At 54.1% G+C, this 25736-nt stretch overlaps 1 protein-coding gene across 1 annotated transcript; it reads right to left on the bottom strand.

Moving 5' to 3' along the window:
- Positions 1 to 1324: 1324 nt before the first annotated feature.
- On the bottom strand, positions 1325 to 25297 carry LOC144945999 (mothers against decapentaplegic homolog 6-like). Its single transcript, XM_078874720.1, has 4 exons — positions 24121 to 25297; positions 19752 to 19805; positions 18181 to 18252; positions 1325 to 2588 (listed from the first exon to the last, which is right to left on the bottom strand). Exons 1-4 carry the CDS (start codon positions 24680 to 24682, stop codon positions 1969 to 1971), a joined length of 1308 nt encoding a protein of 435 aa, XP_078730846.1. The 5' UTR covers positions 24683 to 25297; the 3' UTR covers positions 1325 to 1968.
- Between the last annotated feature and the right edge of the window lie 439 nt (positions 25298 to 25736).

The raw sequence follows: 25736 nt of genomic DNA, 5'->3' as shown, positions 1-25736 counted from the left end.
TACGGCCTGTTCTGGATGACCACACTCTCGCCACACCGGAGAGTTTTTAATTTTCCATTTGTGCATCAGGTATCCGCATCTGCCATGGTTTGCGCAGTGGATGTGGTTTAGGATGGACCATGAGCTTCGTGGAAGATTAAACCCGCGGATCTTCGGTGTTGGGTCTTTCACAAGGTGTTTGATTGTGAGTTCTCGAATGATGCCCTCTGTATGAACTCTTGTTTTTGCGAGTGGGCCCCTATATGAATGGTTCCTGCAGTGAAACTGAATGGTGCCCGCCGTGTTACAAAAGTCCTCTGTATGGGAATGTATATTCGTGTGTATGTGGAAGTTTTTTCGCACCGTACGTAGCCAACCGTGCTAATCAGAGGTGTGGAATGAAACTCCCTGTGCTTATGCGATCGGTGCCGTGCTCAGCGCTCCCTGCCCCGTGTCCGCCACCGATTTCACCCACAAACCCTGAAGTGGGGGCGAGGGGGCGTTTCCCCCCAACTCCACGTGCCAAATGAGAAACAGTTTCCTTTCCAAGGCTGCGCCCGACCCCGGATGTTGCGTGTCAAGCTGCCACCGCTCGAGCCAGGGGTCGCGCTGCATCCACACGCACCGCTGTACTTCTCGGGTGCCCCGATGTGGGGGGAGGCAGCGGGGTGGGGGGGGAGCGATAGCGCGCCACCAAACGGCGCGCGACACAAACGCTAACGAGGAGTGAGGGACGCAGGCCGCATTTCAAAACGTTGCAGAAGTTTTAATCAAACTCGGTCTTTTTTTCCCTCCTCTCTTTTCTTTAAAGTCTCCACAAAGTGCATTTTACAATACGTTTCGTCACGACAACACATTGCACTGTACATAAATAATTACACTGTACAAATACAAACGCCTCACGTATTTACAGGTATCACAATATATATACCGATAATATGTCACGACGCTTACTAAAATAGTGATCCACTCTGGAGGCAGTTGTCGGGGCAGGGGGAGAGAAAATGTGGCGATGGGGCCTAGAAGCAGAGGCTTTACTTGCAGAAAGCCACAAGTGACCTCAAGAAAAAGGTTTTAAAAATATATATATTATAATTATTACAGTATTGTTACCATCACAGCTATGACTGTATTATATTATTTTAATTTACATTATCATTATTATTGTTAAATAGTATTATTAATAATTATTATTGTCGCCTCCGTCGCCGTCGGTATAAAGCGCTAGCGGCCTTTGCGGTTTGAAGAGCAAGTCAGGCGCGGTGACGTCACAGTAGCGATGAGGGCAGTGATGGGAACGCCGGCAAAGGACACCCCCCCCCCCACTGCCCCCCCCCCCGCCGGACACTAAATACTGGCAACGGGCAGTCGGGAAAGCGTTCTGTGAAACAAACAAAAACCTTTCTTGATGCAACGGCAAGTACACGTTAGGCAAGTCCCCAGCGCTGTTGTTGTTGTTTTGTTTCGCTTTGTTTTTGTAAGTTTCTGCGAGCTGCAGCCACGCAAGTGCACCCGCGCCTTGGACCCTGGAATTTGCAATTTGGAGGAAAAACACCGGCCACACGACGGCGATGTCATTTGGAGGCTTCGCGTGACGAGGCGCGCACGGGCGGACGGGCAGAGCGAATCCCAACGGGTTCCCCCTCCGCCCTCGCCGCGTGATGCGCAATAAGAGTTTGTGCATCGTCAGCGTCTATTGTGGCTTTGGTCCAAGCGCAGCTCCTCCGAGGTCCGAGCTGTAAATCCTTTCGGCGTGGTTTTCGTGACGCGCCCGATTCGACAGCGCAAGCGCTCGGGCAAATCCTGGATCGGGCTCGGCCACATTTGTGGCCGAGCTCCGTGTCGCGCATCCGACGGTTCCCTCAAAAGGTTCATGAAAGATCCTGGGCACCACCCTCTTTCACCGGCACGGCAACGACTCGGCCCCCGACCGCCACTCACGCTGCAGGCCACGCCAGTCCGGTTTTCCCACCGGCGCCGGGCGGCCAGCTATCTGTAGAAGAAGACCTCCAGCCAGCAGGGGCAGTCCAGCACGCATTGGCGTGAGTAGTCGCGTCCCCAGCCCTTGCCGAAGCTGATGCGGACGCTGTAGATGTCTCGCGGGCGGTCGCCGGCACCGCCGTCGTCAGCGCGCGACAGCTTGTGTAGGTGCCGTGCATGCTCAAAGTCGAACACCTTCACCGAGTGGCCCGACGGAACGCGGCACAGCGCCTGGGCGCGCCCGCCGCTCCCGCCGGGAGCTGAGCATCCTGGCGCGTCGAGCGTGGGCGAGTGCACGAAGGCCGGTTGCTCGCCGCGGTTGTAGGCCCAGACGCCGTCGGGCTCGCGGCTCAGCAGAAGGCCTGAGCCAACGCGGGCCCGCGTGCGCCGCACCGTCTGGCTGCCGCCGTTGGTGCCGGGCAGCTGTTTGAGGCAGAGGCCCCGCGTGGCGGCGGTGGAGGCGGCGGCAGTGCAGGCGGTGGCGCCATCGCCGCTTTGAGGTAGCTCGTAGAAGACAGACACGGCCTGCTCATAGGCGTGGAACAGCGGCCCCGCGCGTGTCTTGTGCTCCCAGTAGGCGAGCGTGCACCATGGCTTGCTCTTGTGCACGTCAGGGGGCAGGAATGTGCCTGTCCAAAGAGAGAGGGGGGGGGCACGGAGAGAAACGAGCGCCACCGTTATTGCTGGGATGGCGACACGGTCTTCATCGTCAAGCGTGTAACAACAACGCCATTTTTTATATAATTTTGTTTCCCATTGTTTACCCTGGAACGCGTCACCGAGTCTCGTGACTCTATTTTCAGGAGGAGCCTGTCAAGTTTTTTTCAGAGTAGGTGGACGATGATCGCCGTGCAAATTCCAAATTGAGCAATTTTTTGCGGGGTGACATTTCAAATTTGGACCGTGCGAATGTTGTCGCAGGATCCACTCCAGAGCAAACGGCCCGTAGCGTTGTTGTGGTTGTTACACCACGGTTTTAATTTAGGGGACCGCGAATTGCCATCGTGGCCAGCTCACCATGCGCTATGAACCTGGTGGCTTGAGAATTCGATTGCTGATCACATCAGCGGCGAGCAATATCTTAACGGGTCCTGCCTCCACACCCCCTACCCCCAACCCCGACTTTCCAAGTGGTGAAATATAGTCAAGAAACCACCACAACTAAGACAGTATGCATCCACAGGGCTTCACCCTCAGGAAAGCTTCGACCAGTTTTCTGTTTCCCTGCCACGCATTACAAAATAAGAACGTTCAGGGAGATCCACAGAGGCAGGTTCACAAACCCGCTCGCTATGTTGCCATCCTGGCCATCTCGCAGCGCGTTGGGAATGTGGAGTTTCACACAAACATACGCTGAGCCACCAGCCATTGCCCACCAAGCGCCACCTGCACTGCTGGCTCAAGCTGCCATGTTGGTATCGAAGCTGCACCCCCCATTGTTAAGGAGTAAACCTGGATGATGTCTAGAAAACGAGAGCACTTGCTCTGACGAATCCATCCCTGGCCTGAACCCCCCCCACCACACAGTCCGGTTGTTAGCGTATTTCGTCGACACATTTCAGCACCAATTCCTCGGTCACAGGTCTGCCACCTAAGCAATGCGAGGAGGCTCTCTGATGCGGCTCGCTCCGTCCCATGGCCGATATGAATCGGGGCAGGAAGAGACCGCGCAGACTCGACTCTCCACGGCACCGGCCAGAACCATTATGTCAATTAAGGTCGTCCTGATGAATGATTAATTCCCCTCCTCCTGCATCCCCCCGCCCACCGCCTAGTCAGTTGTGCAAGCGAGCGAGCCGTCTCTTCTCCGTCTCCCCTCGCAAGGTCGCGAACCATCCTAACGACGTTATGTTCAATTCTCGCGGCTGGGTTATTTTTTTCTCTCGTCGCCAATACGCGAAGCAGACGCGATGCTTCGCGGCTGACCCCCACCACCCCCCCCCAGTCACCCCAGCAGACCAGGAGGAGGATGCCACTCAGTGGGCATGGCTATGTGCCATTGGGGCCCACAGGACCAGAGGGACTCGGGGCACCAGGCTACGGAGATGGTGGGGGGACGGGGGGAGATTTTGAGACAGTAGGGGGGGGTCGGGGGCGGGAATTTAATTCCTTGCATTAGCACCCATGCCAATCACAAGATGCTACACATGCGTGTGAAGCCACATGCGGTGAGCGGTGCAGCATAAAGGTTTTCACTCGTGAGAAGCGAGCGAGTGAGGAGCGAGCGAGTGAGGAGCGAGTGAGTGGGGAGCGAGCGAGTGGGGAGCGAGCGAATGAGGAGCGAGCGAGTGAGCGCGCCAGCAGTCAGGACCCGACACAGTTGTGCCTGCACACACCAGGTGGGCCTTGTTTTTGTATTTGGGTGGGATTTGTTTGTTTGGCAAATGGCCCAGTGTTTGTTTGTGTTGGGGTCTTTGCACGCCGCCCTGCCCGTCTACTCAGCCTACCCGAGTGCCATTCAGGGGCCGGTTCAGGGGCCGGTTCAGGGGCCGGCTCAGGGCCATCCGGGGCCGTCTGGATGAGATGCCACTTGCCCCCGACTTGAGCACAACGAAGTATCTCATGAAGAGCGGAGGCGGTCGTCCCCACCCCCCACCACCACCCCTCGCAGTGAACTATACCATCGCCTAACCCCCCCACCCTTCATTCCAGGCATCATACATCATTAACTCACTCGACCAGACCGAACCATTTACTCCCGGCAATTTACGAGCTCGCAGGAAGGCAGGAATGGTTTCTGGGAGAGAGCAGCGGTGGCTGCCATTCCGCCCGCCGCGGGCTCGTTAAACAACGCCCTTCAAGGGCCCCCGCTGACTCCCGGAGAAAAACGGCGAACGGAGAGTGCAGTCCGCATTCCGCGCCACTTGAGTAACCGCCGCACACGACGGCGGTGGCGGTGACATCGAACGCGACGATCGCTCTCTCTCGCTCGGCGACGCGGTCCTTGTTCGTGCTGCCCGGCTAAACACCTCAGCGCATGCCCCCGCGGGGGTGTAAATCCTCCGCGAACGACTTTTGCGAGTCTGGCTCCGCGTCGGCTCTGCCCATAATAACCACCTCCAGCGGGCCCAACTCGCCCTTTAATCATCGCCGCGGTTTAAAGGGCGGGGCAGCATGAGTAGGGAGCAGCACCGGAGCTGAACAGCTATCACCCTGACCTCCCCGCCCCTCTCTCCGCCGCTCCCCCTCCTACTGTCGCTTTCAATCATCTCTCTCTCTCCCCGCTCGGCTCGGAAGCCACGGTGCTCAGGGCCTCACTGCCACCTTTGTGAGGACGCTCGCTGCGGTGGCCACTTGGGTTCGAGTACCGGCTCCGGGGCCTCGTTCTATCGCTCGAGTGGCAGGCGGCGTCGCCAAGCTGTGCGCCCTCTGTCTCACCCGCCCACCGGGCCTCTCATCAACCCACCCACTCTCTCATCCACCCACCCACTCATCCAGCCATCTACCCTCTCATCCACCCACCCTCCCTCTTCATCCAACCACCCTCTCATCAACCCACCCATCCACCCCCCTGCCGCCTTCGTGTCTGCACTCAGAGGGCTGTGTTGAGGGTAGGGGGTGGGGCGGTGGCGACAAGCAGAGGGAGGGGAGGCGAGGGCCCTGAAACTGGTGGGGGCTGAGAGGGTAAAGTAGGATGAGAAGGAGAGGAGGAGGGGAAATCCTGAAGCTTTTCAGAGCCATGCCATGCCCTGCGCACACGCAGCGCAACATCGCGTACATCTGCAGCCGCTATCCACTGCTGGATGAGTATCCCCTTTACCGTGTGGATCATGAGATGGGAGGATTTGAGATGGATGGTAGCAGCACTTGACAGTGAGGGATGATGGCAGCATGGTGGGGGATCGAAAAGGTCTTCATCCAGCAGTGGATAGACAATAGCTGCTGCTGACGATAAAGATCGTGACAAAAAATGCTAAAGCTCGCGTGGGGACCGTGAAGAGGTGGAGGTGCAACCCTGCAGTTGCTCGTTCACGGCATCGCTGGCAGAAGGGCCTCTGACCCAACGGAGCTCTCGAGAAACCTTCTGGGGCAGGCCGTGGCCCCAAACCTGCGGCCCACAATGCCACGCCGAGCGTTCCGCGGAACCGCTGCAGGTTCCACGACTCCACTGTCGCAGAACGCCAGACGACTTGCTGCACGCATGGTGGGCCCGCGACAAACGTTCCAGTTTGACGGTCATCCACGCGGGTACAGACACTTCGGGAGCTTCTGACTCCGAGGGTATTTGGCCTACTCCTCCACGCTGGCCAAGAAGCCTCAGCAAGAGGTGGAAATGGCCGCACTTTATCCCACCACACGTTAGTGACCTAGTGATCGACTGAGCATGGTGTAACGATTTATACCGCTGGGGTGACGGAGGGGGGTGGCTGGGGATTTAGGAAACTTGCCCCCCGCCCCCCCATTGTTTCAACTGCCGCGCCGGGAGATGGAATTGAACCGGCGATCTCACATGGCGACGCTCACGACGACGCTCACGAAGACGCCAGTGCTGCAGGCTACGCGCCGGGCACTGCATCTTTAATAAAGGTCAGGCTGAGGCCCTGAGGCGCGGAGAACACTTAATGGCAGCTCCTGGGGACATTTACATAATAGAGTACAGTCTAATAACTCTCAGAAAGCCTCCCCTGCCTGCCCGTGTGCCTGCCTGCCTGCCTGCTATTAGGTCGACAAAAATGTTCCGAGAAGCATTCCATATTTTTGTTGCTGTTGTTGCCATTGCTGGAAGTAGCTGTGGCGGTAATGGCCCCCGTAATCGCCTCTTAAGTGGCCGTCTGCAAACGGGGCACGTGGGGAGAGGCAGCCCCCAGTTTACTCACTGCACCCCCACCGCCCCCCCTCAAAATTACCACCATAATTACCACAACATCACCACTATTATTATAATTATCATCATGATCGTGATTATCACCCTCATCAGTCCTGGGTCAGCTTGTGCCAACATCTAAGCTCAACTAAACTGATTTTACCAGGTGAGGCCCACTGAGCTACATGGCTCTTTGAGAGGCGACCTGGCCACAAATGATAGCTCAACGAAGTGGCTTATCACGTGTAAATTTATAGCAGTAGCTAAACTACTTGAAACGCGTGATGATGAGTCTTTATGTGGAGGGAAAAACCGGAGGACCCAAAAAGTCCACACGACTACGTGTGGAGAACATGTAAACTCCAAATATACAGGCATCAGGGTCGGGATCGAACCCATAACCTCCTTCTACCGGGCGAGGGAGTTAACATCTCGCCACATCTCCCTGTCACTCTCCCATCACGATGCGCTCTCTTTTCCGAGGCTACCTCGACGCCGTCTTTCAGAATCACCGTTACGCTGCCTCCTCGCTCTTCCTCTCTAACCATCCCCCACCAACTCAAAAGTCCATCGCGACAACTCTGAGGGGTCGCCTCGGCAAATGGACGACTCCGGCGTTCAGCCTCAACGTGGCTTGGAATGTCCACCGAGACGAAATGCCCACGCTCCCACCCAACACCAAATGCCAGTACGGTCCAAATTTACACTAAAAAACAAAACTGCATTTTTAACACCAACAATGAGAGAAACGTCCTGACACCCTGGATAGTCACCCTTTGGCCAAATCAGAGGAGAGAGAAACTGCACCGTTCACAGTTGCCCCACGGTCAATCTCCCCCTCTTTCTCCGCTGCATTAAAGGGCTCATTGCCTGAAACGTCAGCCTATTTACACGAGTCTGTGTTGCAGAGGTGGTGTCAGTGACGGATGTGGCAATTCCTTTTGTTCGCTCTCTGCTGCCAAAGCTGCGCTTCTCTTAATAGAAACTAGGCTCATGGGTTGCAGCAACAACAACAACGACAACAAGCACACGGTCAGCATGTTTCCTCCGGGACTCACGGACCGCAGGGGCGGCCAACGGAGCACCCCACGACAAGCCGGTGCCAATGCCAAAGATGGCAGCGCTGGCCCACAATGGTCGTGACCCCCTGCCGTGTCGGCGTTGTCGCTTGTGCCAATCCTCAGATGCGCATGTTACGAACGAGGGGTTTTATTTATTTATTATTATTATGAGACCGCAGAGGCCGCGAGTCGGATGCCCTAAAGCCTCAGCCTCAATCAGGGCAGAAAATCTGGCATAGGCCCAGACTTTTCTTGTGCTTTGAAGATGGCAAAGTGGTTAGAGTGGTGGTGGTTGGGGTGGGGGGTTGTTGGGAGTAGGTGGTGGGGAGGGGCAAACCTCAGTCTGCGTTCACAACGTTGCCCGAACGTCAGTGAAAACAACGGCGGTAGTGGCGGCCGCTTCAAGAGCCGCTGCGGCTGAGTTATCTGCATCAAGACGATCGTTTATGGCCATAATCCCACCGCAAGGGAACAGCATGTCCCGACACGATTCACGCACGCCCTTCATCTGTAACCAGACGAGCGTCACTCAAGGCCGAGGGTGCCATTCCCACCTTGGCGACCGCTCGTTCTGCATAACGATGTAGCGGCGTAGCTATCGAGTGTGCAGGCGGTGCAACTGCACTGGGGCATCATGGGCCACAGGCGCCCAGGTGGCGAGCTATGAAGAGGTGGAAATTAGGACGAGGTGGCAGGGTGGGGGTCCCATTATGTTAATTGAACCAGGGCCCACGTCAACCGCGCTGTGCCACATATATCCACCAAGCTATTATGCTAAGTGTGGCGATGGCGAGCATTCGCCAACAAGGGGAGTGGATTACCTAAAGGTAGACCCGGGGTCCCATTAATCGATACGTTGCGGCCACGCCATGGACCGTGTGCGCTCGACATCTTTTCCAAGAAACCCCCCCGCCCCCCCTACGGACAAAAATTCGGGATCCACGGCGCTTAGAAGAGGAAACCTCCAGAGCCGACAGCTGCGGTCTCTGTTCGTGGACAAGGGCGGACGAGAGCTCCGCACGAAGGCCGCGGTTAGTGAAATCACAGGGCCCAAATAAAGCTTTGCACGATTGAAGAGTGCGGAGGCCGCCTCGCTCACAAACAATCGCAGCTCGCCGCCGCCGGCACCGTCACCGCACCTCGACTCGCTGTCCCATTGGATCACGTCAAATATTTGATTTGTTGGCAGATGGCCGGGGTGGTGTGGGGCTGGGTTGGGTGTTGGGGTGGGGGAGATGGGTTGGGGTAGTTGGCAGGGTGGCAGATGAGGGGTTTCAGGAGGTTGGGCCCGGGGAGTTTGGAGGGGTGGGGGGTTTGGAAGCTGAAGATGACAATGTCTGGTACTCTTCAACCCGCCGTTCAACTTTCACGCAGCTCTGTTCCAAATTGACTGTGCAATAAAAACAGACCGGCCGCCCCGGCCGATCAACCCCGGGGTGCCGCCACTCCCGCAGCTCGCTGGCACGGGGGCAGCCAAGCGAGCGGCCAGCGTCTGGAACCGAGACGGCAGCACGGTGTGGCACCGGCACTCTCGGGGGAGGGGGGAACTGGCGCCGGGGGGGACACCGCGGATCGTCACGGGCATATCGCCCGATCTGCGCGCGACCTCTGACCATGACGGCACCCCACGTAGGTTTCTTCGGCGAACGTTTAAACACCGTGCCACAACAGTGACCACCAACTTTTACTTCTCACTGCTCCGACCTACTCCACTTAGTCGCCCAGTAATAAAATGTCAGCGAAGCGGGGTCGTTAACTGCTAAGGGGTTTACAGAGACAAAACGCAGAATGTCGACAACTTAATATTCTAGATGCTCGGCCAAAATCCCAAGCAGGATGCTCATGAAAAGCATCTTGACACTCATTGAGGCTATCCTGGTAAACTACATATACACACGACATCAGACCTCCAACAAGTAAAAAAAAAATTATAATCTAGAGGTAGTACAATGCTATGTTGACAACACCGCACGTATCGCAAGACGAGTCCTCTGCAATTAAACATCAACTCCACTGATACTGGACTCGTCCTTGTGGCTCAGCGGCTGGCCTGGTGCTGTCACGGGCCCTGGCAGCACCAAGTCAACGACCAACGCTACCGGAATGTGGCACTCGCCAGTTCCAGATGAATGTCTTGGCTACAAACCAGCGCCTCCAAAAGCTAGCGCCAAAACAAAACCTCAGCTTCCCCCCCACACTGCACCCCCCCGCAACCCACTCCTCCCCCGCCGCACCCACCACCATCCTCCCACCAGCGCCTCCACACCCAAGCACCCTAGCGTGCCGGGGCAGGAGGTCACATGACCTCTCCTCCCACCTCCCCCTCCCGGCACGGGCTCTCGAATTCTTGCCGTAATTCTTTGGTATTTCCTTGTGATAACCGCTCGACTTCACAAAGACACGGCGGCGAGTTCAACTGGATTCTGCCCCCCCCAACCCCCCTTCTCCCCACCGCAAAATGACGACGCCCGGTTTGAGTTGAGTTTGTGCAAGGGGGTTTTTCGCTGCACGCGAGTCCGAGCGAATGTCTCAAATTTCCGGGGTGGGCGATTCCACCGTTTGAACTGGGCCACCACCCGTCGCGAACTCTCTCCCGCGGTGACTGCTCGCATAACGATTCACGGTTTCGTTTCGTCTTTAAAAAAAAAATCGTGCTCTCTCCCCAATCGGGAGCTCCCGTGCCTTTTATCGTTGGAAAAAAATGGGACGTTTAGGTGGGGGGGGGGGAATAAAAGCCATTACTTCCTTTGGGTAAACCCATCCTTGGGCTCCTGAATTCAAAACACGGGACCCCACAATGGGCGCCCTGTGTCCAACGTGTGGGATTATCCACGGGTGCAGGAGAAAGAGAGAGGGGAAAACACGGGGCACAGACGGAAATTTTCCGCTCAGGTATGTAAACTGCACTAGTGGAGAAAGTAAACCATAAAGGGCTCGGTAGCAAATAAAATATTTTCATGCTTTGCCAGAGACGGAACCCTTTGGAGTTCGTCTGTACACTTGGCTCAGGCCGTCACATACTTGAGACTTGCGATCCCACAACATTAATGAGAACGAAGCGGTCGGAGCGGTGCTCGGGGTTGGGTTTTTTTTGGTTGTTACTGGGAAGGGCAAACTGTTGGTCTGGGTCTGACAGCCGTGGCTCCGCGCGGATGACGGAGCGAGCGGCAGGCCGCTTGGCACTTGGCATCAGCGCTCACCACGGCTCTCCTCAGCGCCCATTTGCGGCACGGCTCGGCGGTTCTCATCAGTGGGCACGCGGCCACTTGCAACTTGAGCCGCCGCCACCGCCGTCGCCGTCGCGCATGTATGGGCGGTGGAGTCGAGCCAAAAAACCCACAGTGGGGACACGATTAGTTGTGCCATGCTCTCCCGGCGGTATCCTTTGAATCGCTAACAGTGGGGAGAGCACGCGGGCGGGCAGGCAGGGAGCGAGGCAGTTCCAAACTAGCTGGAAGTTGGCCAGCAGTCTAAACAAGCTGACCCTGACATTGCCAAGGAGGGCAAGTGGAAGGGAAGGTGGCTGCCATGCCCCGATCTGATTTCGCTTGCGACTGACGCACTCAGAACAACACGATGGGGGTGGGGGTGAATCACAAAAACAGCGAGTAAAAATAAAGAGTCCCCGACGTTTATGTGAGAAAATCCAGAGAGAGGCTTCTAATTATTTTTTTGGGGGGGTGGGTGGGAGAGGGGGGGTGCGTTAATGTTACACGCAAGGGGAAATGGGCTCTGTCGTGGTGGCAGCCTGTAACTCGAGACAACAACCCTCAGATCACCGCGAAGAAAATATATAACTAGAGGAGGAAGAGAAGGGGGGACAGGGGGGGCGACGACGGGTGTGCCCCCAATCTCTCGGTCCCCGGGCGAGCGGCCAAGTGCCAGGCCAACTTAAGGAAGGGTTTATTTCTAAACATCCTGAAACCCCGGGCTCTCGGAGTCATAAGTCTACGAACACGGCAGCGGCATGCGGACGCTCGGAATTAAAAACCCCACCCCGAGTTGCATCCTGAAACGCGGGACCTGAATAAAAATAAATATAAAAAGGGGAGGGGCTAATTAAAATATCAAACAAAACGCTCCCCAGTAAATAGAAATGCTTACAATGCGTCATTGTTCTTGGCCCGTTTTAGAGACAATCATAATTACGACCCAGATAACCCACTTCTGTGGCATCCTAGTGTGAGAGAAGGGGATTTGGGGGGTGGGAGGTAGGGGGGGGTAAGAGAGGGGGGGCAGATAAACAATAGCGCCGAGCGGTGCGACGTGTGGCCATGGCCCCTGTGTTGTCGTGAAAGGAAGTCGCTCCCAAGCCGTTTATCACTTCATTCACGGCCACTGTGGGGCCGCCAGCGTGCTACGACGACACAGCCGAGGGCGCAGAGGGGTGGATCATTAGAAAAAACAATAAATATATGAAATAAAACAATAACAATAAAACCACATCAGATAAAGAAATGGGATGGCAGCAGAATGTGAAAAACCCATCGGGCCAGATTCCCCATGGTAGTGTGGAGAAAAGTCCACACTACCATGGGGAGAGAGAACATGAAAACTCCAAATATACAGGTGTCGTGGTCACAATTGAACTGACGACCTGCATACCAGGCGAGGGAGTTACATCTCACCAGCGCAAATCTGGTGGGAACGCATCGTGGCTGGGCGGATCGCTGTTGGTGATGGAAGACGTCGGGCAAAGCCCTCGACAAAAAATCGGTCGAAAATGAAAGCTTCACTCATCAAGAATAAGGGACACCCATCTGTCCATCCGCCACATGGCCATTAAAGATGGAGAAACGAGTTCGGTGTCCATGCAGCCACAATTCTCATCCCGAGAGAATTCAGGGAGCACGGAGGAGGCATGGAGTCCACCCTGAGAAACACTTCCTTCTTCTCGCTCAACGCAGAGAGAGGACAGAGAGGAGTCGCGAGGTTGTTGCTAATGGGATTGCTGCAGTCTTTTTTGTCACGTAGTGTAATTCGAGATGTCTCTTGTAAAAATGCGCCGGAGTGGCGTTTTCACGTCAACACGCCACATCCAACTCGTGGTGCCATTCGTGGTCTCGTCAATGTAACCACCATGCAATGACAACTGTGGTTGTAAACGTTTACACTATGAGATCTCTTTTACCAGTGGCAAAATATAATGGTAGGTTTTTACCCTTTTAACTGGTACAAAACTGACACCTTTATTCAAGGCATCATGTTTGCAATGACCACAACACAAGTAGTCAATAAAGCAAACAAAAAGAAGCAACTCTGATAAGGATAATAATATGCACTGTCCTTGAAGTTGATTGGCCAACACCCGAGACGGCTTTCTTTAGAGCCTAGTCCCCATTGGTGTAGGGCCAGATGACACCAGAAGGCGTACAACTCAAAAACAGTGCAATATCAGAGTATTGAGAGTTCGGGGTAAACGTTTACACTATGAGATCTCTTTTACCAGTGGCAAAATATAATGGTAGGTTTTTACCCTTTTAACTGGTACAAAACTGACACCTTTATTCAAGGCATCATGTTTGCAATGACCACAACACAAGTAGTCAATAAAGCAAACAAAAAGAAGCAACTCTGATAAGGATAATAATATGCACTGTCCTTGAAGTTGATTGGCCAACACCCGAGACGGCTTTCTTTAGAGCCTAGTCCCCATTGGTGTAGGGCCAGATGACACCAGAAGGCGTACAACTCAAAAACAGTGCAATATCAGAGTATTGAGAGTTCGGGGTAAACGTTTACACTATGAGATCTCTTTTACCAGTGGCAAAATATAATGGTAGGTTTTTACCCTTTTAACTGGTACAAAACTGACACCTTTATTCAAGGCATCATGTTTGCAATGACCACAACACAAGTAGTCAATAAAGCAAACAAAAAGAAGCCCCTACACCAATGGGGACTAGGCTCTAAAGAAAGCCGTCTCGGGTGTTGGCCAATCAACTTCAAGGACAGTGCATATTATTATCCTTATCAGAGTTGCTTCTTTTTGTTTGCTTTATTGACTACTTGTGTTGTGGTCATTGCAAACATGATGCCTTGAATAAAGGTGTCAGTTTTGTACCAGTTAAAAGGGTAAAAACCTACCATTATATTTTGCCACTGGTAAAAGAGATCTCATAGTGTAAACGTTTACCCCGAACTCTCAATACTCTGATATTGCACTGTTTTTGAGTTGTACGCCTTCTGGTGTCATCTGGCCCTACACCAATGGGGACTAGGCTCTAAAGAAAGCCGTCTCGGGTGTTGGCCAATCAACTTCAAGGACAGTGCATATTATTATCCTTATCAGAGTTGCTTCTTTTTGTTTGCTTTATTGACTACTTGTGTTGTGGTCATTGCAAACATGATGCCTTGAATAAAGGTGTCAGTTTTGTACCAGTTAAAAGGGTAAAAACCTACCATTATATTTTGCCACTGGTAAAAGAGATCTCATAGTGTAAACGTTTACCCCGAACTCTCAATACTCTGATATTGCACTGTTTTTGAGTTGTACGCCTTCTGGTGTCATCTGGCCCTACACCAATGGGGACTAGGCTCTAAAGAAAGCCGTCTCGGGTGTTGGCCAATCAACTTCAAGGACAGTGCATATTATTATCCTTATCAGAGTTGCTTCTTTTTGTTTGCTTTATTGACTACTTGTGTTGTGGTCATTGCAAACATGATGCCTTGAATAAAGGTGTCAGTTTTGTACCAGTTAAAAGGGTAAAAACCTACCATTATAACTGTGGTTGTGCCAGCGAACCAACTAGCAAGCACGCAGCAATGGCGACGCTTTGCCAATAATCAGGACCACGGGGGCATCACGGCCAATGCTGGTGATGCCACCACACCGTGCCATCGCGTCCTGCTCTCTGCCACCTCCTGCGGATCTCCCACGCAGTCAACACCTGAATCTCCACGGTCCCAGCAACTGTAGCACCGTGATGGTGAGATTTTACCTACCTCGCCTGATATGCAAGAGGTCATAGGTTCGATCTCAACCCTGACACCCGTATATGCCTCTCTCTCCGTGGTCGTGTGGATTTTTCTCCGGGTCGCCCGGTTTTTCCCTCCACATTTAGAATCAACGTACGTTTAGAGTATTTGGCTACTGCTGTAAATTTCCACGTGATAAGCCACTTCTTTAAGCTATCATTTAGGTAGCCGGGTCGCTTCTGAAAAAGATCAATATTGCTCAGTGGGCCTTACCTGGTAAAGTATTTTTTTGGTTTATTGTAGAACCTAGCCTCGTGTAAAAACAACTAAATGCAGCAGCATCATTGAACAACGACGGTCACTGCATCACGTGCGTTCAGATGCGCTTCTGCAGCCATCTGGAACGTTCTTCCGATATTCGGAAGCCGCTGGAGCTATTCCACTTTTAAATCATCTAGATTGACGAACTCATTTCTTTAGAACTGCTTTTTCTGTTTAGTTTGTTATCCTTCCCCTGCACCTACGATTTGTGTGGTTGGTTACGTACGGTGCGAAAGAAGTTCAACATACATACGTACATCGTCAGTGTGGCTTAGGGCGCGCGGGCGGGGTCCAGGGGAGAGTGAGAGAGCACTAGTGCCATGAAACGCAGCACGGGGCGCTTGTGAATAAGGGGGGCGGGGGGACAGCTGCACAGCGCCGCAAAAGTGAAACCCGATGCCTGTGTAAATAAAATGTCAAGGGATAAATAAATTATTAATGGAAAGCCGCAACACAACCAACCCCGCCGCCTTTGTTGGGAGTGAAACGGCGGTGGCGCACGTTTGTCGCGGGGGGGGGGGCTCCAGCGGCCGAACAAACAGCGATCTTGTCGAGGCACGCCGAGGGCGCCACTCGCCCGACAGCCAACGGCCCGAGTGGAGCTGCCGTCGTGCTCACAATCAGAATCTTTATTTATCCTGGAGAAATCCGATGAGCTGTGAAACTCTTTTTTTTTTAAAGGTGTCCAGCGGTTTCACAGATATTCAGACGGCCCGGCCAGGCAGAGGAGGATCCCGCGGTCGCCACCTCTCTTTATTTCATTATTTAACCAGGTAAGGCCCCACTAAGCTATATCGCTCTTTTTCCAGAAGCGACCTGGCCATCACAAATTATAGCTCAACGAAGTTGAGCTATAATTTGTGATGGCCAGGTCAACGAAGTTGAGCTATACTGTAAACGCGTGACATCGATTTCATATGTGCAGGCAAAAATCGGAGGCTACATCCTGTGCAAAAGAAGTTCAACATATATACATTAGCCCGGTTGATTATGTACGGTGTGAAAGAGGTTCAAAACATGCATGTTGACTTCTGGTCAGCCCAAGGGCTGGTGACCGGCGCCTCGCAAATTCACGTGCCCTCCCTGAGCTGCCACCCGAGCCAGATAAAGAGGGCAGAAAAATGAACCTTATGGCGGGTCCCCGGGGTCCCATAAGCCCCCGGCTCTCGCATAAACTGCGTTGCGACGTCATTTTATGTCTGCTGAAGGCGAACGATATGGCAATCTATTCCTCACGAGGAGCTCTACACGATGCGCTAAACAAAGTTTTGTTTATTCTGCGCATTCGTCCTCGCTGCGCTTGGACATGATATGACAACAGAATGATCCACGCCAGGTGGGTCGCGGCATTTATGTGCGTGGTGGGATGGAGTCGTCAAAAATAAATAAATTAATTAAGATTTTGACTTCCGTTTATTAAGGACCCCCGGGTCCCGCCATAAGGTTAAAATGTCCACGCACCCAGCAACCCAGGCGGAAAGTCTGAAAACAGCCCCCTCCCCCCTCTCCGTCCATCCCCGCACCCCCCACCATGCAAACACCGGCAAGCACTCGAGGCCACAGAGAGAGAGGCCCGGGGCGCCTCACCACGAGGGTTATTGGTGTCTGGAGCGCGCGGTGACCTCATCCCTTTTGAGTGGAGAGGACTTGAGTGGGAGAGAGTGGGCAAGAGAGGCCTCACAATGAGGACCAGAGAATGATGGGGTTATTGGCAGGGGACTGGTGCCTTTCTTTTCCTGCTCCCCCAATCGCCCCATGCCAGTGCCCCCCCCCCAGCCTCCTCAGTTCCTCCGTTACCCCTCCGCGCAACCCACCCCGAGCCGCCGTCCTCCCCACCTCACAGCACCATGCCAACGTTCTGCCGTTCTTCCGCCACAATTGCTTTGACCCGAGTGTCGGGGATCCCCGTTGTTTATTTTCAGTCACAAATTAAGCCCGGGAGTGGTGGCAGCATTAGCGAGGAGGCACGAACACGCATGCGCACGACCATGCGCACGCACAAGGAGGCACCTGCAACGACTGCTCTTCTTGCTGGCGACGTTTCTCAGCAGAACCCGAGTTCCTGTGACCGTCGCCGCTCAGAGCCCCCGTATCCGCTGGAACCCTCTCCCTGCCGGTGGCCCCAGTGAGCGTGCAAGGGAGCTTTACAAGTGCGGTGGGGGGGTTGGGCACGGTGCCGTGCGGGGGTGCCATCTGCCAAAACGATCGGGGGCCGGAGCCACTCGCTCTCCCCCGCCCCCTGCTCGCTCGCTAGCTCTCCCCGTACCTCTGAGTGCAATCACGGAGCGCCGTGTATAATCTCGACAGCTGTCCATTGTGGTGGCGGGGGGAGTGCCAACGATTGCCGTGGCAGAGGGAAGCGTGGCAGGGCGCCGCATCGGCCCCCGCTCCCCCGCACGATTGGTGGAGGTTTCCTCCGCGGCGCTCGAGCCGAATACGAGCCCGGACGAGCGCCGTCACATTGACTTTGAGCAGGCTCAAAGGGGCAAGGGCCCAAGGCCAAACGCGAACCGATGCGGAGACGAACCATGGCTCACATCCAGCTGGTGGGTGGCAGTACACATCCTGGCAAGTTTCAAGAGGGCCGTATGGGCAGTTCGTATGGCGCCAGGTTCCGGAAGCCTGCTTCTGATCAATGCTTTAATGATAATAAGAGCTGGAAAACATCACCCTTGAGCACCCGATTGAAACCAACACTGATCGGAATAATCAAGAGATAGACGGAGGCAGAGTAGGGACAGTTCTGATAATCTCTTCCCAGGGATCACTGCCACTTTCAGAAAACCGTTACAACACCGGTGCTTGAGTTGCGAGGGCAAGCAACCCTAAACGGACAAGCGTGTAGGATCAAGGCTGAGGCCCAAGTGGTGGTGAAACCCTGACAGCCCCAATGTTCAGCGAGCCATCAGAAACATGTTTGGTTCAAAACATTGCGTCAGTTTCCCTACAAAAATATATCATTCGTGCACACGCACACACGTATCCCTGCTCCACACACGCGCGTCCCTGCTCTACACACGTGCATGTCCCCGCTCCATACACGCAATGCAGCGCGTGGGCCCGGCGAACGGACAGAGCGATCAACAGACAAAGCGAGCGTTCGGAGGGGACACTCACCACGCAGGCCGGGCATCCAGTGGAACTCGGTGCTGGACGTCTCCACGGTGGGGAAGGGAGCGCCACCGCCAACTGCGAGAGGGTGGTGGCACAAAAACCATTGCGTTAGGGGCGCGCCAAGGCCCCTCATAAACGTACGGATATTTATAAAGAGTATATATACAGATAAAGATGATCCCGTATAGCCTTTTACAGACTGTTGGGGCAAGTGCTGTTAGCAAGTAGCATCTATGCCGGCACGGCACACGAGGGTGTGGGTGGCCAACACCACGCCCGGCCACCTTTGTCCCCCTCGTGGCGATGTTTATGCATGGCACCAGGTACTCATTTGAGGCCGAGTCAATCTAAGAGACCCAGTACCAGTTCATATACATATACACACACACCATATGTATCTCCTGGCAAACCCACCAAAGCCACCTCGTAATCCTGTGGGTTTGCGAGTCTACGTCAGCTGGAATACGCTTTGCCTCCTAACCTCGCACATCACGGGCGTGCCACCATCAGTCGTGGCATTTATGGTAAGCAGTGGCCCGCTTGACGCGGCAATTGATCGGTTTAATTTGGGGTGGGGGAATCTGTGTAGCCTGTGCTTGATGGCACGGGCACGAATTGTCTGCCAGTTTGGAAGATTATCCTGCGGTTTACTGTCAAGAGACACGTGAAGATTATTTTTGCTCAGAGTGAAATTTATTCGTAGCTTTGCCCTCACAACTGTTGCCAAACCAGTTGAAGAATGCGTGTGTGCGAGTGTGTGTATGTGCTGTTTGTGTGTGCGAGTCGTGTGTGTGAGTGTGTCAGAGGACCGGTAGTGTAGTGGGGAGCAATAGTGTAGTGGTTAGTGCTGTGCTACAAACCCAGCGACCTGAGTTCGATTCCCGCTCACGGCCAACAGCAGTGACGATTATCTGAACCGGTCTTGTGCCTCCCCTAGGTCGACTCAGGCTCAAATAGTACATTGTGTGGTGTGTAAATATCGCCACTGGAGAGACAAAGGCGGCCGGGCGTGGTGTTGGCCACCCACCCCCTCGTGTGCCGTGCCGGCCTTCATAGGTGCTCGCTAACAGCACTTGCCCCAAAAGTCCGTTGAGGATATATGGGGGATCTTTGTATGTGTACTGTTCTGTGTGTGCTACTGGCAGGCAGCAGTCTCCTCGTTCGATTTCGTTTTGTGCGCCCTTTTCTTAGAACGCATCTACTACTACTAGCGCATGAAGCTAGGTGGGGGGAGGTGGTTGACGTGGGTAGCTTGGTGGACAGTGGTGGTCGTAGTAGGTATGTAGTTGGTTGGTTGACTTGGCGGAGTCAAGAGTCAAATCTACGATTAATCCATCGCCCACGTCGTTATCTTCCATCATTATTTGATAGCGTGGCCCTGAGCAACAAAGCAACAAAGCTCCCCAGCGTGGAGTCTCTTATCTCGCCGCTCTATCTGGGGGCACACTCAACAGTTTATAGCGAGCGGCACGGCAAATACATCCACACGTCTTTCGTTCACCCCACCCCATACCACTGCAGCAGCCAGATTAAGATCCGATCCGTGTTTGCACCACGCCTGGAGATCTCCTCACCTTGAAGCTTGGGCGACTCCGGCGGAAATCTGGTGTAGGGAGGTGGCGGCGAGTCTGTGGTGGGAGGGACCGGGGTCGAAGTTGGTTTGTTTGGTGGTTGAAGTGGGTTTGGTTGGTGGTTGTAGTGGTTGTTGAGGTACATTGGTGGGTGAAGTGGGTTGGTGGGTGGGTTGTTCGTAGTGAATTTGTGGTTGTAGGTTGTGGGTCGTGGTGGTGTAAGTGTGTTGGTAGGTGGTGGTGAGAGAGCAGGGTGTGTACGGGGGGGGGGGCAGACATAAAGGCACGGTAAGGAGAGACGCATAAATAAATAGGAGGAACTCTTTCATTATTAAGCCTGCCGGCGGCAGTGGCAACATGTGCTCTGCGTGGAGACTCGCATGATAATTGCCCCAGGGCTGGCGAGAGACGGAGAAGGGAGGGATGGGGGGGTAGAGAGGGAAGGGGAGTTGGGGAGGCGTGGGGAGAGGGAGGAGTAGGTGGGGTTGGGGTGGTTTGGGGGGCACAGATAAGCGGCGAGTCCGTCTGGCGCCAGGCGTGCTGATCGCGTGCCCTCCCCCACGCATGCGCCAACACCCTCCTGGCAGGCGCGCCACGGGGAACGCGCCTCCTCCCTCCGGCCACTCCATAGCCCTAACCCCGAACAAGCTCCTAACAGCTCGTCCTCATTCTTAAACCGAGACTGGCCTCTCAACCCGAACCAAACAGCCGACCGCTGTGTAAACGCATGTCAAATTTGACACACGCAGCTTGGCAAACCTTAACCCCGGTCCACCAAATCTCAACAGCCCCACAAATCTCACCAACCCCACCAATCTCAACAACCTCACCAACCTCACCAAATCTCAACAACCTCACCAACCTCACCAAATCTCAACAACCCCACCAATCTCAACAACCTCACCAACCTCACCAAATCTCACCAACCCCACCAATCTCAACAACCTCACCAACCTCACCAAATCTCAACAACCTCACCAACCTCACCAAATCTCAACAACCCCACCAATCTCAACAACCCCACCAACCTCACCATTCCCACGTGCCACAGTCCTGGCAGTGCAACGCAGACTGCGCTGTTCGAGACTGGCCCTGCGTAAGTTTCCCCCCCCTACCCTCGGTCGACTCGGCGAGGAATAACGATGGGTCACCGAGCGTTGTTGGGCATGGGGAGACAAATACGGTCGGGATAGCGCGGTCCCATTAAAGGGCGTTCGCTCGATAACCAAACACGCTATACTGTAGTACACTGTACAATATTGAATATCGCGAGTTTTTTTATGCACTGCAAGTAATGAACGAAAATAATGCTCACATTCAGATATTCATGTCAGCCGGGTCTGTCCCATGTCGGCGATCCAGTCAATATATCCGTATCCCGGCACACCAAATCCAATACATATCTAGCTATGGGCTGTGGCTAATAATATGCACGTGCCACCCACTTTCTTTCAGTCTTACCAGCTGACCTGGGAGGAAGTGAGTTTTGGAACGATCGATAAATGTGTTTGCCTTTAAAATTAAAAATATAATAGGCGAAGTTTCGGGAAATCAGCCGTTCATGACACCTAAATACATTTACTGTTGGTGGTGCGAGGTGGGTTGATGGTCGTAGTGAGATAGTGGTTGTAGGGGGTTGGTGTTTATAGCAGTAGGTTGCATAGAGGTTGTTGAGGTACATTGGTTGTTGAAGTGGGTTGCTAGGTGGTTGGTGGTAGTGGAGATCGCAGTGTGTGTGGATGGGGAGGGGTAGAGGGCCATTGCCTGAAACGTCGCCTACACTTTTCCTTTCAAGGCTACAGCGTTATTGACGAATGTGTTGAGTGCTTGTGCTACACTGCCAAAGCAGCAACAACGCCAAATAATGACAAATGTGATGCTAAGTCGGAGGATGTGCAGTGATCAGTGATGGCACTGGTATCTCTCTCTCAGACGCGCCTCGTCTGGCACCGCTAGAGTTGCTATAAATAGTGCCATTTGTCTTTCTGCTGTTATTTACATTTTCCTCTGAGTGATAGTGTGTGTAATGTGTGTGTGTGCTCGTGCCGGCACTGTGGCGAGGCTGGGTAGGGTTGAGCGGACCGTCGTCCTTGATTAGCCAGAAGTGATGCTGCTCATGACAAACAGCATCATTCAGTCCACGTGACCGATTTGTCAACAGAGCAGCTATTGCTCGAACACATTTTGTTCACACCTCGTACTCATCAAACACACAATTATACACCCCCACGGGCCACAACACACAAAGGTCCCCGGTATAGAATTAACAGACGTTTGGGGCAAGCGCAGTACACGAACACACAACAACGCATATACATACATATACATACATTACCAAAATACAAGACACCGTAACATCAATTGCCAGTCACGCCGCAGTGTTCACAACAACGCATATACATACATTACCAAAATACAAGACACCGAAACATCAATTGCCAGTCACGCGGCAGCGTTCACAACAACGCATATACATACATTACCAAAACACAAGACACCGTAACATCAATTGCCAGTCACGCGGCAGTGTTCACAACACGCACCTCAATTATCAATCCACACTAACACACATTTTAGTCACAACACCATAAAACAAGACCAAATATAAAAACCGCCCCATATCGCCTTAAAAACTGTAGGAGCAAGCGCGGTTAGCGAGCACCTATGAAGACTGTAGAAACCACACCAGGGGTGGTGTGGCAAACACCATGCCTGGCCACCTTTGTTTCCCCAATGCTGATGTTTAGGACCGGTTCAAATTAGCCACAGGTGTTGGCCGTGAGCGGGACGCGAACTCGGTCTGCCGGCTTCGTATCGCAGTGCTCGCTCTTCGCTCCACTACCGATCCCCATACCAAGACAAAGATGCACACACACAAAGACACGCGCACACACATAAAGACACGCGCACACACATACACTCTGCCCACAACAAACACCCCGCTGTGGCTTAATCAGCCTGCACGAGCTTCAGACCTCCTCTATATTTAGAACCGGTATATGTATACTGCACCACACATTACAGTATGCATATACTGTATTGTGCACACACAAGTAGAGAGTAGGCTGGGAAGGCGCCCGGGGACCGTGCCTCTCTTGAGACGGAGTAACGCGTGGTTTCAAAGGGCTTTCACCTGCTCGTAAGGGTCACCTGTTGACCTGTCCGCAATGATTAACGCGGAACCACCGCCACCAACCAACCCAGCCCTCCTCACGACAGGTGACCTTCATTCTCTGGCTTGAAACGAGACCTCGTTCCGAGTCGTGCAACGGCTCATGGATGGCTCCCCGTGCCGACGTCATGCACACGCCGATTCGCACTTTGGCATATAAATCATAATCTTTATTTTATCCTGGAGGAATCCCGATGAGCTACAGAGCTCTTGTTTTCCCCATAGGTGTCCAGTAGGGGCGGCTAAATTTTTTTAGAAACCACGAACAATAGAAAGAGATGACATTGCAAAGTATGGGAAATGTAGGTAAGGAAATCACTGAAAACTAATTTGTCCTTATAATTCGACCTAACGCAAACAAAACGTGAGCATGTGGCCCAGCGCCGCAAGGGGTTGGTAGATCATGTCAGAGGCTTGCGCACAACTCCCCAAAGCCCGCAGCCGCGGCTGCGGGACGGAACGCGATCTCGTGGTGAGTGGAGCCAGTGGGTTCGTGACCCCGTCTGTGCGGACCGCCGAGCTTTAATGCCACTCGTGCGCCTGGTAGCGGAGTTTCTGCAGGCTAGCTGGTCGTTCTCCCATTAGAAGCAAAACGTGAAATGTTGAGGAATTCAACAAACATCCCCGTGTAGCAGGAACCTCGTAAAAAAACATGTCATGAGATTCTCTGAAGCTTTCACTAAATAGGGACAACAGTAGAATTAGTATTGTAACTTTTTTTAACTCGGAAAGCGTCAAGACATTCGTTTTAGAAGGATCCTACAATTTGGTTAAAGGTTTGTGGAATATCCCGTGCCCTACCCCCCAAACTCCTGACATCAAACTGGAGGGCGCTGGGCCGATAAAAAACGCCGTGTTGAATCCATTTAGCCGAGCAAACGACACTCATCCCACTTGAAGACCGGTTACATAAATTGAGCAATTCCAGAAAGTGTCACCCCAAATCCGGTTAAAGGACACAACATTCATACTTTCACTCCAAAGCTGGTTAAAGTAAAGTTAGGTAACCAATTAACTCCGCAACCACTCTAATACTGATTAAATTAAGAACATCAATTACTCATACCGCTCCACACCAACCGGTTAAACAAAGCAACAGCGTTCCATCTCATCACTCCAAAATCACCACCAACATGATCATCAACCTCACCAACCCCACAAACCTCACTAACTCCACCAACCTCTTGCTGACAATCATACCTGGCATGCAGAGACGGCTGAGATGGAACGGATTGCAGCACAAGGTCTCCAGACCCTGCTGCTGCTGATGTCCGGCTCGGCCAAACGACTCGCAGGAGCAGAGCCTCTTGAGTTCAAGAGGGTGACGGAGGTCGGGCCAGCGGAGCAGGCGACACACGAACAGCAGCGTGGAGACGCGCTGCGCCCCCAGCACCAGGTCGCCGTTGGGCAGCGGCACGCAGCCCGATTCGGCCGAGCCGCGACTCTCGGCCGCGGCCGCCAGCGACTCGAGCTGCGCCACGCTCAGCTGCTTCAAGAGGCCCGTGGCCAGCGCCTTCATCTCGCTGGGCGGCTCCCGAGAGCGGCACAGGCAGAAGCGGCCTCGGCAAGGTCCGTCATCCTCCCCACTGCTGCTGCTGCCACTGTTGATGCTGTTGCTGCTGGCGGCAGTGACATTGTCTTCTGTGGCGGCAACAGCGGCAGCGTCGTTGCCGGCCGCTGCCGCCGCCGCCGTTTCCTCACAGCCCATCGCTCTGCTCCGCCACAGTCTGTGCACCAGAGCCAGGCGTCTGGACCTGAACATACGGCGCGGCAGGCTACGGGATTGGCGCAGCGCGGCGCCGCGCCCGCGCAGACCATGAAGGATGCGGCGGATGACCCGCGTGCCCCGAGCGGCGAGGCCCGGCGATGCCGAGACGTCGCTGCCGCCGCTGCTGCTGCTGCATGCACACCCGCGGCGCCTCTCGTTCGCTCCCGTTTCTGCCCTCGGCTGCCCCAGCCACCGCCAGCACCAGCAGCGGTGGTAGCAGCAGCGCAGCGAGCCCTTAGCGGTGCGCAAAACCACTACCAGAAGCGACTGCCTCGTGTCTCCTCCACTCTCCCGTCTCCTCCTCCTCCTGCTGCCTCCCTGCGCCGTTCTTCTCTCTTCGTCCCGTGCCGTCGAGGGTCTTCCTTGTTTTGTGCTGCGGGGTCGGTAGAATCCACAGCACGTGCGTTTGTCGGACACAAACACTGAGCCGCGATGACTCCGCACGTCGTAAGAAAGTGAGCTCGTGTTGTGAATGCGTGGCGTGTGTGGTGGCAGAGATCTCTCTACCCCCTGTCTCGTTCGCTCCGTCTCGCGTGCAGTGAGCGCTCACGACAGCGAACGCGATGGAGTGGCGAGGAGGAGGGATGCAGGCAGGGGTGGTTGTGGGTGAGAGGGGGAGGGAGGGGGAGGAGTGGAGGGTGAGGCGAGGGGGGTGCAGTGATGCCGGTCTATGACTGCACGCACGCAACACGCGGAGAGGGGAGGGAGGGGGGTGATGATGATGGGCGCGGTGGTGCGGGACCACCCCCCCGCCCACTGGGCCCCGACCGCGTCACATGGCCGTCTAGACTCGGTGGCGGCAGCGCGGACTCTCACGCAAACAACCCCGAGCTCTCGTTACCGCGGCAGCTATCTCCCGGCGCGGTGAATAGTCCTCCTAGCCACCACCCTCCTGCCACGCACGACGACTGCCACTACCACCATAGCATACCAACATACTCCTGCTGCTACCAAGCATATTACCGTAGCACTGCACTACCACAGTACCACATCATCACTCCCATACGAGTGAATCACCAACACCCACCATACTACATCAACAACATTA

The sequence above is a fragment of the Lampetra fluviatilis genome, chromosome 39 (assembly GCF_964198595.1).
Source record: "Lampetra fluviatilis chromosome 39, kcLamFluv1.1, whole genome shotgun sequence".
Lineage (NCBI taxonomy): Eukaryota > Metazoa > Chordata > Hyperoartia > Petromyzontiformes > Petromyzontidae > Lampetra > Lampetra fluviatilis.
Note: the sequence above shows the minus strand (reverse complement) of the source record. Positions and strands in the feature narration are given on the sequence as shown.